Source organism: Henckelia pumila, chromosome 4 (genome assembly GCF_033568475.1).
Source record: "Henckelia pumila isolate YLH828 chromosome 4, ASM3356847v2, whole genome shotgun sequence".
Lineage (NCBI taxonomy): Eukaryota > Viridiplantae > Streptophyta > Magnoliopsida > Lamiales > Gesneriaceae > Henckelia > Henckelia pumila.
The window spans coordinates 200,416,065-200,428,326 of NC_133123.1; the positions used below are offsets into that span (position 1 = coordinate 200,416,065).

Below are 12,262 nucleotides of genomic sequence, written 5' to 3' on the forward strand. Positions count from 1 at the left end.
TGACCGATCGAGCGAGGCCTTAAAATACAAAACAGAGAATTGTAATTTTTGAGCTCGCTCGATCGGTAAGATTTGACCGATCGAGCGAGGACAAAATTTACTCAGACCCGAGAATTGAGATTTCTTTGCCCGCTCGATCGGTAAGATTTAACCGATCGAGCGAGGTGCAAGATTTAAAAATGTTTTTTTTTGGTTTGAGTATTCTTTTAAACACTTGATTAATTGTTTATTAATCATTAATTGCCCTAAGATGAGATTAGCAACCCGAGGTCCCCACAACAGGTGGTATCAGAGCTTATGTTTCTCGGACTGAGAATAGATGAGCGGGGTAGATCGAGTCTTGTATTCTGATTTATTTATTCGTGAAGCATGGTTATTATCTGACTTGATTTACTTACGAATTTCATGCTATCTGTTATCTGATATGATTGGAAGCATTTTGGATTGAAACTGAATCAGATTCGATCTTTTGAGAAGGCATGGTGTGTTTATCAGAGGCGGACTGAAACAGATTTATTATAGCTGCGATTGAATTGTGCACTAATCTATTTGATTATCAGATATGCCTCCCCAACCAGCACCGAGGGTTAGACAGACATTGGCCATGAATCAGCCCGAACAGACGAATGCTGCATAGATACCGATGACAGCAACTGAACATGGACAGGGTAGTACTTCTATTGATGAGTTTAGTGATGCTAATCCGATGGAAAAACTTCTGAAACGATTCCAGTCATTCAAACCACCGAAATTGCAAGGAACTGAGAATGCTGTGGATTGCGAGAATTGGCTGGAAGATATTGAGAAGTTATTCGAGTCCCTTGATTATACAGATGATCGTCGTGTGAGACTGGTAATTCATCAACTACATGGCCTTGCCAAGAGTTGGTGGATAGCGTCGAAGAGAGCGTTGGAAAATCAAGGTACTGTTATTACCTGGTCTGTATTTCGAACTGCTTTCTATCAACGTTTCTTTCCTATGTCTTATCGCAAGGACAAGGGAGCGGAATTCGCAAGTTTGCAACAGGGTCAAATGAATATCGAATATTATGTTTCCAAATTTACGAGTTTGATGAATTTTGCTCCACATGTCGCTGCCAGTGACGAAGCTCAAGCTGATCAGTTTATAAATGGCTTGAATCCCGATGTGTTCACTCTTGTCAATTCGAGAAGACCGAATACTTTTGCCGATGCTCTGAATCGTGCAAAGGGTGCAGAAGCAGGAATACTGAAACAAAGAGGAGCTCAGTTTGTTTCCCAACCTATGAAGCAACCACAAGAACAACCACAGATTCCACAGCCACCTCGATTTGAAGCTGGAGGTAGCAGCAGTGGAAAGAAAAGTTTCTTCAAGGGTAAGAGCAAACAGTTCAAGAGATCAGGTGGTAGTAGCTCTTCTAGCTCAGGTAGTTCCCGACAGTCTAGAGCTGGACAGAGGTCAGATGTTTATTGCACCAAATGTGGAGGTCGACATACCAATGAGCAGTGCCGAGGTGTGTTTGGCAGCTGTCATATTTGCAACAAGATGGGACACTTTGCGAGAGTCTATCCACAGCGAGGTTCTGAAGGTGCTCAGGGTACTGGATCATCTAGACCAGTAGCACAGGCTGAAAGACAAATGACTTCTGTTCATTCTTTCCAACCACAGTCAGCAGCACAGAGTAGAGGAGGAAGGTCAGACGGTGAATCAACCTCCGAGGCAACAAGCACGAGTGTTTGCATTGACAGAGGAGCAAGCACAAGCGGCACCGGACGATGTGATTGCAGGTAACTGTTCTCTTTATGGTTATCCTGCCTATGTCTTATTTGATACTGGTGCGTCGCATACCTTCGTTTCTGAACAATTTGTTACATTGTATTCATTGCCTGTTGAGTCATTAACTACTGTAGTGTCTATATCTTCACCGTTGGGAAAAGGTATAGTATCAGTGAAGTCTGTTAGAAACTGTGTACTACAGTATGAAGGTAATGAAGTTGAGCTCGATTGTATCGTTCTTGTTTGTCTGATTTTGATTGTATTATCGGTATCGATATGCTAACCAAGTACAGAGAAATAGTTGACTGTTTTCAGAAGATGGTAAGGTTCCGACCAATGATGGCTGACGAATGGAAATTTTATGGTAAGGGTGCTAGATCTAAAATTCCCTTGATATCTGTTATTGCTATGAATGATTTGTTACAGAGGGGAGCAGAGGGATTTCTGATCTATGCAATTGATGTACTAAAGACTAGTCCGAAATTGACTGATCTGCCAGTGGTAAATGAATTTGCTGATGTATTACCTGATGAGATTCCGGAATTGCCACCATTTAGAGAGGTAGAATTCAGTATTGAATTGATGCCAGGTAAACAGCCGATATCGAAAGCACCTTACCGTATGGCACCGATTGAACTGAAAGAACTGAAAGACCAACTCGAAGATTTGTTGGCCATGGGATATATCAGACCGAGTGTTTCACCCTGGGGAGCTCCGGTACTATTTGTTAGGAATAAAGACGGATCGATGAGATTATGTATTGACTACCGGCAATTGAATAAAGCAACGGTAAAGAATCGCTATCCTTTACCTCGTATCGATGATTTATTTGATCAATTGCAGGGATCGTTGGTATATTCAAAGATTGATCTACGATCCGGTTATCATCAGTTGAGGGTTAGAGACGAGGACATTCCTAAGACTTCATTTAGAACCAGGTATGGCCATTATGAATTCATAGTTATGCCTTTTGGTCTAACAAATGCACCAGCAGTTTGTATGGAATTGATGAATAGAGTATTTCTAAGATATTTAGACGACTTTGTGATTATCTTTATCGATGATATTTTGATATACTCTAAGAATCTATGTGAACATGTTGATCATCTCCGAATTGTACTGAGGACATTAAGGGAAGAGAAATTGTAAGCCAAGTTATCCAAATGTGAATTTTGGTTGCAGAGAGTTATTTTTCTTGGCCATATAATTTCAGGAGATGGCATTTCAGTTGATCCGAGTAAGGTTGAAGCTGTGATTAGTTGGCAGAGATCGACATCTGTGCCAGAAATTCAAAATTTTATGGGCTTAGCTAGTTATTACCGTCGATTCATTTGAGATTTTTCATCGATAGCGAAGCCTATTACACAGCTTACACAGAAGAATGCACCATTTATTTGGTCTGAGGCGTGCGAAAGGAGTTTTATCGAATTAAAGAAGAGATTGACTACAACGCCAGTTTTGATAATCCCTACAGGTACTGGTGATTTTGTAGTTTATTGTGATGCTTCTCACCAGGGTTTGGGATGTATTTTAATGCAGAAAGGACATGTTGTAGCTTATGCTTCTCGACAATTGAATCCACATGAAGTCAGGTATCCGATTCATGATCTTGAATTGGCTGCAATCGTATTTGCATTGAAAATCTGGAGACATTACTTATACGGCGAGAAGTTTAAAATTTTTTCTGATCACAAAAGTTTGAAGTATCTGTTCTCACAATCTGAATTGAATATAAGACAAAGACGATGGCTTGATTTATTGAAGAATTTTGATTGTGAAATCAAATACTATCCGGGGAAATCTAATGCAGCAGCGGATGCCCTGAGTAGAAAGATATGTGTTTTATCCTTGTCTACGGTAGGTGTATCTAATTTGATTGAGGATTGTTGTAGTTCTGGGTATGTATTTGTGACAGGTAGAAGGCCGATGAGAGTATATGCAATCAGTGCTGAGCCAGAATTGCTGATTCGTATCAAAGAAGCGCAGAAAGCCGATCAGAATGTACAGAAATCAATTGAAATGATTCAATCAGGACATCAATCTGAGTACAAGGTTAGTGATGATGATATTCTGTATGTGAATAACCGAATAGATGTTCCCAATAATGCAGACTTGAGACAGAATATTTTAAAAGAAGCTCATTACAGTCGCTTCAGTGTTCACCCTGGAGGCAAAAAGATGTACAACGACATGAAGAGTGAGTACTGGTGGAAACAAATGAAGTCTGACGTGACTGAATTTGTATCCAAATGTTTGAATTGCCAACAGGTGAAGGCTGAAAGAAAGAAACCAGGTGGCTTATTATAGAGTTTATCGATTCCTGAATGGAAATGGGACCACATTTCCATGGACTTTGTAACGAAGTTGCCACGATCATCTCGAGGATGTGATGTTGTTTGGGTGATCGTTGACCGATTGACGAAATCTGCATGCTTTATTCCATATCGAATGACTTATCGTCATGATCAAATGGCTGATCTCTATATTCGAGAAGTGGTAAGACTACACGGTGTGCCAAAGTCGATTGTATCTGACCGAGATCCGAGGTTTACTTCGCACTTTTGGCATATCCTATAGGAAGCTCTAGGTACGCGTTTACATTTGAGTACTGCTTACCATCCTCAAACTGACGGCCAATCTGAATGAACTATTCAGACGCTTGAGGATATGCTGAGAGCTGTAGTACTTGATTTTGGTATTACATGGCAAGATTCTATACCACTCGTGGAATTTTCTTATAACAACAGTTATCAGACAAGTATAGAGATGGCTCTTTTTGAAGCATTATATGGGAAAAAATGCCGATCACCACTGTATTGGGATGATGTTTCTGAGGTACCTGAATTAGGACCAGATTTGATCCGACAAATGATTGAGAAAGTGAAGCTGATACAGCAGAGAATGAGAACAGCACAGCACAGACAGACCAGATATGCGAATGTACGACGACGGCCATTATCTTTTGAACAGGGGGATAGAGTGCTTCTGAAGATTTCACCATTCAGAGGCACAGTCAGATTTGGCAAACGAGAAAAGTTATCTCCATGATATATTGGGCCATATGAGATTCTCGAGAAGATAGGTAATCTAGCTTATCGACTCGCTCTTCCTATGTCTTTATCTGAAATACATGATGTCTTTCATGTATCGATGTTAAGGAAGTATATATCTGATGCATTTCATGTGATTCGATCTGATGAAGCTGAGTTGGATGATACTCTTAGCTACTTTGAGCAACCTATTCAGATTCTCGATAGAAAAACAAAGCAACTCCGGACGAAGACCATTCCATTGGTGAAGATTCAATGGAGTAGGCACGAAGTTGAAGAAGCGACATGGGAAGTTGAAGATGACATGAAACAGATATTTCCTTATCTATTCCACTGATGTGAGTTCTTATTCAGTTTTCTGTTATTCTTATGAGTATACATACTGCATATTTATACTGCTTACGAATTCGAGGACGAACTCATGTCTTAGTGGAGGAGAAATGTAAGACCCGGGATTATTTTATTTAATCCAGGATTATTTAATAAATTTTAATCCAAGTATATTTAATTTGAGAATATTTAGAGTTTTGATTTAAATTCTAATATTCTTAAATTATTTAGGATTGAAATTGAATTAATATAATGGCTGAGGACCAAACTGCAAATATTGAAGATTTGAGGGACTAAAGTGAATATAATTAAAGTTATCAGATTATTATTTGATGTATCATCATGTGCACGTGTAATCTTCATTCCAATTCAAAATTTGATAGGAGAAGCCGAGATCCTTTCTTTTCCTTTGGATTTGTGATTTTCAAATCTTTGTAACTTTTGCTCCGGTTGTCCGAATTCGATTCTGAAAAGTGTTCTTGAATCCTTACGACGAGGGCTTCGATCTCGTGTAAGTGTTATGATGTTTTAGTTAGGTTTCGAAATCAGATATGAACAGAGATCAGATTTTATGGTTTAATTATGTTCTTGAGATTCTATTGCTCGTATATTCAAAACTGGATTGAATAGCTTATGATATTTGTACTCAACCATGAATTCCAGCTTGTATTTGATATGTTAAGTAGTTGGTATGAAGATTTGGATGCTGGTTATTGAATTGAATATACGTATCAATTGAGTTGAATTTAGATTTGATTTCGATATTTCGTCGGTTATCGATTTTCAATCGCTACGCCGTTGAATCGTGTTTTTAGACTGTTTTGATAGCCTATGACTGAGCTGAAGTCTTTATCTAGATGTTATGAATGTTATAGCATTTTTATTCTTCAGTTTCAGTTGAGTTTTGAAGGCCAACGATTCAAGACGCCGAGTTAAACCGAAGAAGAAAGAGTTGAGGTTTGAAATAAGTTTGATTGACGATCGATTGATGGTTTTGATTCGTTTATGATATAATAAGCTTGAATGAAGTTTGATATGAGTATTTTGATTGTTATATTTCAGATTGAAGAATTTAGAACCGAGATATTTGAAGGTATAATGATGACATCGCAAGTCAGGGAATTGTAACTCGAGAATGACATTACTTGAGTTGTCCCGCCAAAATAACATACTTGTTTATTGTTTTGAATTGATTATGATGTTGTCGATCTATCCCAGGTAGTGGATCTTTGAGTTTGAGTCGATATGATAGTATATTGAATTGATTCTATGTCAAGGTTGCGGTTAACCTTATTTTCTAGCCGAGATGACTACGATAGATGGATATCCATGTTAAGATCGGTTACGAATCTTGATGGCAGTGACGTTTTATGAATCAATTCTTAATCGATATATGCGTTATTTACTCTATTGTTGAGTCGAGTATGAATGGAGTTGATATGATTACGTTAACGCTTTATATATGTCGATTATACTGAGAATGATTTCTCACCAGTGTTTATCCGGCTGTTGTCTTGTTTTGTATGTGTGCATAACAACAGATGGGGCAGAAGCTAGTCATCGACGTCATAGACAGCCGGGAGAAAGTCTAGCACGTGAGGACTCGGGTTGTATATGCACTTAGAAGTTTGGCTAGCATGATAGAATACTTTAGCTTGATATGTTGGAAGAACTTTTGAACAAGTTGTGTAATATCATGCTTTTAATTAGTTTGTGATCTAGAAGTTGTTGTAAAAGCTAGTATATTATGCATGAATTGATGTTTGAGGCTTCATATATGTATATATGCATGTTCCTGAGTTCATAAATCATGTTTTGAGTTGATGTTGTATGAATTATGGGATTGGATTTCAGCTTTGACAGCAAAATAAATTATGCAGATTTTCTGGGCAGAGAGGCCGCTCGATCGGCAAGATTTGACCGATCGAGCGAGGCCTTAAAATACAAAACAGAGAATTGTAGTTTTTGAGCTCGCTCGATCGGTAAGATTTGACCACGCTCAAAGACAATACGAAAAAAGCGTTGTCGTTTTGGGCACAGACAACGCATAAAAAACTTTGTCGTTTTGGGCAAAGACAACGCGTAAAAAACGTTGTCGTTTCTGATAAAAACAACGCATAAAAAACATTGTAACGCATAAAAAGCGTTGTCGTTTAATAAAAACGTAGTCGTTTTTGATAAAAAAATAACACATAAAAAGCGTTGTCTTTTTTTAAATAAAAAACAAAAAAATTAAATCACAAATTTTCAATATTATAAATCACTTGAAATTCAAAAATTTCTAAAATAAAATTTAATATACAATCTTCCAGTATTATTAAATGAAATCTAAATCAATGAACTCTATGAAAAAACTAATCAATAATCTCGAAAAACTTTGATCCTTCCCTTCAACACATGTTAGCGTCCCGAACTTTCATAAAAGCCGCAAGAATCTCTTTTCCTTTAATTTTTATCTTCATACTGTAAATTATTAAAAATAAGAACAAAAAAACTTAAAACAAATATGAATGGATCAAAGTGAAAAATAAACATAAATATTTAAGAACAACCAAACATACAACAAATATGACGCAATAACGAAACACTTTAATTTGATGTGTATGTGAAAAACGCAATAGATACACCTCCTGGGGAAAAAATATTTTCACAAAAGCAACATCTGAAGGGAGCACCATGGCCTTGAAAAGTATAATGTTTTGCACGAGTCAAGACATCTTAAACCTTAGAGATATGATAACAGATAGATTCATTCAAAGTCCACTTCACAATGGCAGAACAAAAAGGGGGCCAACAGGGGCTGTTGCCCCATCCGATCCTTATTCACATGGTATCAGAAGAGAATTTAAAAACTTTGATCTAGTTTACGTGATCATGTACGAATCCTACAAGCTTTGAGCACAGTGGTGAACATGTAGAATCTTCTATTAGATATGAGAAATAAGACAACAAAAGAGAAAGAAAAAAGAAAACTAAGAGGCAGAATCATGGCTACAAGCATTGAAGTAACCTTGAAACTGTCGTTATAATGCATGAGCTCATAGTGCAATATTTTAGCCTTTGTTACTGCCTCTTGTATATAAAGACACCATACTTTGTCATCAGTGTTTCTCTTGGTACAGTACAGTTCTTACAGAAATGAAAGGAAGGTGTCTATGTGACAATATCGATGCAAGGTATCTGAATTACACTGAATACAACACACAAACTTAAAAATAGAAAATGAAATCTTGCCTCTTGTTTATTTTTGTAATGAAACAAATCCATGAATTCATACGAGACAGCAGGTTCCAATTGTTTATGTCTATAGTGTCTGCCTATCTAACCTGAAAATTATCCCAAGCACAACAATTATAAGCCTTCTAAATTACCTCAACATCGCCAGGCTTCTCCGATTTTGCAATCTTAGGCGTTCCTGATTAACACAAGCGCAAGAATATAAAGTGGTCTTCTTATGCAAATCAAAAAATTGAAACTGACTATATTTATAATTGTGATTTACCTTTAAAGCTTTTGTCTAGGCTGCCAGTTCTCTTGAAGAGCTGATCAAAGTGTGTCCTACAATACACAACACCCTCAAAAGAATTGTAGTTCGCCAGCTGCAATTTTACATTTCACCACAAGATTGTCAGCAATATACCCAAATCTTTACTCCGTTAATTCGAAAACTAGGTTCTCCGAACTTGATTTGAAGTAGATCCATTGAAGCAACTTTAGCATCACTACTTTCAGATTTGCAAAAACTAATTGATCCGAACAAATTATTATTAGCTAAACATCATGCTCAAACATTAAAATAAGATCAGCCTTTGTCTAAACTTGTGATTTCTTCCTAATCAAATATTTTCACTTTAAGTTCCATCCCTGATCAAGAACAACCTATTCACAGAGATCTAGAAGCCCAAACTCATCTAAGGATCCAAGATATGCATATCAAAGAGAATAGATATAAGAATCTAAAACACAAACCTTGAAAGTCCCATTGCAGTGGTGGCATCTAAAGCATATATACCTCTGAAGTCACCACACCAAATTAAGCTGGCCACCATCTACTTGTTTAATACAACAAAAACTCCGCATCATAAATCATAAATTACGAATGAAAAACCAAGCAAACCTAAATTTCACATAAATACTTGGTAATACAATGGAAAGAATTCAAGAAAAAAACAACAAGCATTCTCACTGTAGAATTCATTTCCATAACAAAGGATAAATAAACAGCTCAGAGAAACAAGTCATCATAATCTCACAATAAATCTGCAATCAAATTATCATTTAAAAAGCTCAAAATGATAATAATAATAATAATAATAATAATAATAATAATAATAACAATAATAATAATAATAATAATAGTAATAGTAATAATAATAATATAATAATAATAATAATAATAATAATAATAATAAATAAAAATAGGGGAGCATACCAACATAGGCTAAACAAGCCACAAAACTAATCAAAACTCAATTGCCAGATAGATGTATTTTCCACTTGCATGACAGTTCGATACAAAAAGATAAAATCTTAATACACACCGAGTGGCTCTGGGATGTCGTTGAACACAAATTCTACCTCTTTCTGCTCAAAATGAACCACCACAAACTTAACAGATTGGAAGAAGAATAAATAAGATAATCACTGTAAAACTATCAAATGAAACATGGAATAGTGAAAGCACCAAGACAACTCCTGATAAAAAATATTAATGATCATTTTGATGGATAAAATAAAAGCAACTGAAAATACAAAGAGATCAACCCTCAAAAGGTCCCGAGGTTCGAATCTCACTATGAATCAAACTCAAATATCATTTGATTCGTCTTTAAAAGTATCAAAGACTAGTCAAGCTAAAAACTGGTCCAAACATACTTTAGAGCCGAATTGGAATCCAAATCACGATCAATAGCTACCAAGTCTAGCAAATTCATCAACATAACTAGATAATAATTTATTTAATATTAAATGAGCTAATGCGTTTGATCATAATTGGAGCCTATATATAGTTGATAATTAACTTCAAATAAAATAAAAGGATCTTGAACCCTAAATCCAAGTAAAGATCCCTGCCATAATGACTCCTTCAATCTGATTATAAAGTTTTAATAAAAACTCCAAAAACTTAAACTTGGCAAAATGATACAATACTATTATTGAAGCTTACTTTAATTGACTGAGAAGCTATTCTACCATTATTAAGGTAGAGATGTGATGTGTCAATCTCAAATTTCAGTACCTATGGAGACATATTCGGTTTAGACCAATGAAAGAATAAAACGAGATTAGCATCCTTTCCTTCTCCTACATCAAGCCTGCACAAATTGCATTGTTTATTAGCATGTAGCAACACAAAATTATATCTAATTAATTATCAAGTGAACACATATATATATACTAGTAAAAGAAGGGCTCTTTGCTTTGAGAATTCAACCATTTTGTTTAATAGAAATGTAGATTGTGCCCATACCGTGATGGGGATCAATCCGTTAAACGAAAAAATGGAATAAATCATTATGAATTCTTGATCACTTGGCTACCTACTCTCTACTCAAGAAAGTAGAAGAGTTTCAATGTATTTAGAGCTTCGAGCGAATGTTGCAAAGAAAGTTCGTGGGCATTGAAATTCTTGGATAAACCCTTTCCAACTTGCAAAACGCAGCATTAGATTGCTAGCTAGAGACATCAAACGATATTCAAAAGCAAAAAAATACCTTAGCAGCTCTTGTTCTCCCCCGTGACCATCGTGAAATCGCAGTCTCATGCTTATCAATGTCAAAGAAAGCTATGGAACTGTGTTTCAATTTTGCAAAATCCAATAGCTTCCATCAACTCTGTTCTACAATAACTGCGCAATCAGCTAGCTTTCTCCTCCTTCGGAAGCTTTTGTAAACCTTCTGAAAATCTATAACAGGTTCATGTTTGGGGCGGCTGGGATTAGGACAAAGACCCACCAATTATGCAAAAGAAAATTAAAGAGGCAAAAAGGCTTTCCTAGTACATACCTTCATTTGAGTTCTTCTATTCTGAAACCAAAATTTGACTTGTCTATAAACCAGGCAAAGCCTTCTGCTAAGCTCCATTCTTTGCTTTTCATCAGGGTGAGGACACTCCTTAAAGAGACTAAAAATAAAAGAGACATCCAAAAACAAAATATCAACAAAAAATATTACCAACAAAATCAACATTATAATTAAAGCGATGAATAATACACACCCCTCAAGTTCTTGGATTTGCTGAGTGTGTTGGTGGTATCTTTTCTTCATCAGAGGTTTGTTCGCAGCATCTAGCTCATCTCCTGAGGCTCCGTCTATAATATCACTCCCAGATCTACTCTCGTGCTCTTCATCTCTCATTTTCCTTCCGCCGACATTACCAAATTCAAAAGTTTCCCCCATTCTCGCCACCTCTCCTTGACCAGCTCCGACACCTGTATCCTGCTAAAAACAAAACGGAACAAAAACAGAAGCCCAAGTAAACAAAAATCCATTAAAAAGATATAAATCCTCCCCCACATACATATGAAGGGAAAAAAAGAGGGGTGTACAAGTTAGGGCTAAAGAGAGGCCAGAAGAATTGAACACGTACGGCTTGGCTGCGAGAGACTGCGACAGAAGGCAGGGGGTGAGAAATGGCAACGATGGGCATGTGTTGATGTCGCAAAGCCCTAGACCTTATGGCCATCGCCTCGTCGCCGAAGTCGCCAAGTACTAGAACAAGGTTCCGGACTGCGAATAAGCTCGTCAACTACAAGATGTCCCTCTTCAAGGCCTTCTTCAAGCTCGTCAACTACAAGATTTTTGCAACTGAGCGGAAAAAATCGTGAATGATGGAAAAGAAAGAGTTGGAATCGAAAGAAAGCAAAAACGAGAGGGAGAAATGGTCACAAGGATTTGGGGATTTTGGGTTTATTTTTTCAACGTGAAGGTTTGGTAGATGTATTTTAAGTTTTATTTATTTTAAAAAAAAATTCATCCACAACACTTATTAAAAATAGTTGTTATACATAGAGAAAAGACGCTAATAGAAAAAACTTTTTCAAATCGTTGTCTTTGACCTAAAAAGCGTTGTAATTTAAAAAACGACAACGCTTTTTGGAAAAAGCATTGTTTATGAGCGTTTTTTT

At 36.6% G+C, this 12,262-nt stretch overlaps 1 protein-coding gene across 2 annotated transcripts; it reads right to left on the reverse strand.

Moving 5' to 3' along the window:
* Positions 1-7,443: 7,443 nt before the first annotated feature.
* On the reverse strand, positions 7,444-12,012 carry LOC140866545 (homeobox-leucine zipper protein ANTHOCYANINLESS 2-like). 2 transcript variants are annotated; one of them, XM_073271562.1, is made up of 9 exons: positions 11,725-12,012; positions 11,353-11,573; positions 11,142-11,259; positions 10,851-11,041; positions 10,376-10,451; positions 9,106-9,185; positions 8,639-8,735; positions 8,508-8,551; positions 7,444-7,599 (listed from the first exon to the last, which is right to left on the reverse strand). In XM_073271562.1, the coding sequence occupies exons 1-4, from the start codon at positions 11,818-11,820 to the stop codon at positions 10,997-10,999; spliced, it is 480 nt and encodes a 159-aa protein (XP_073127663.1). In that variant the 5' UTR covers positions 11,821-12,012; the 3' UTR covers positions 7,444-7,599; positions 8,508-8,551; positions 8,639-8,735; positions 9,106-9,185; positions 10,376-10,451; positions 10,851-10,996. The 2 variants fall into 2 exon arrangements, with proteins under 2 accessions (XP_073127663.1, XP_073127662.1); XM_073271561.1 differs by having other exon boundaries at positions 11,353-11,576.
* Between the last annotated feature and the right edge of the window lie 250 nt (positions 12,013-12,262).

What these genes read in the sequence shown, in the direction of transcription:
- LOC140866545 (XM_073271561.1), bottom strand. Translation starts at nt 11,820, where the DNA reads ATGGCCATAAGGTCTAGGGCTTTGCGACATCAACACATGCCCATCGTT. An exon ending in CAAATCCAAGAACTTGAGGG is followed by an intron (nt 11,260 to 11,352) that starts GTGTGTATTATT and finishes TTTTATTTTTAG; the next exon opens with TCTCTTTAAGGAGTGTCCTC. An exon ending in ATAGAAGAACTCAAATGAAG is followed by an intron (nt 11,042 to 11,141) that starts GTATGTACTAGG and finishes AACCTGTTATAG; the next exon opens with ATTTTCAGAAGGTTTACAAA.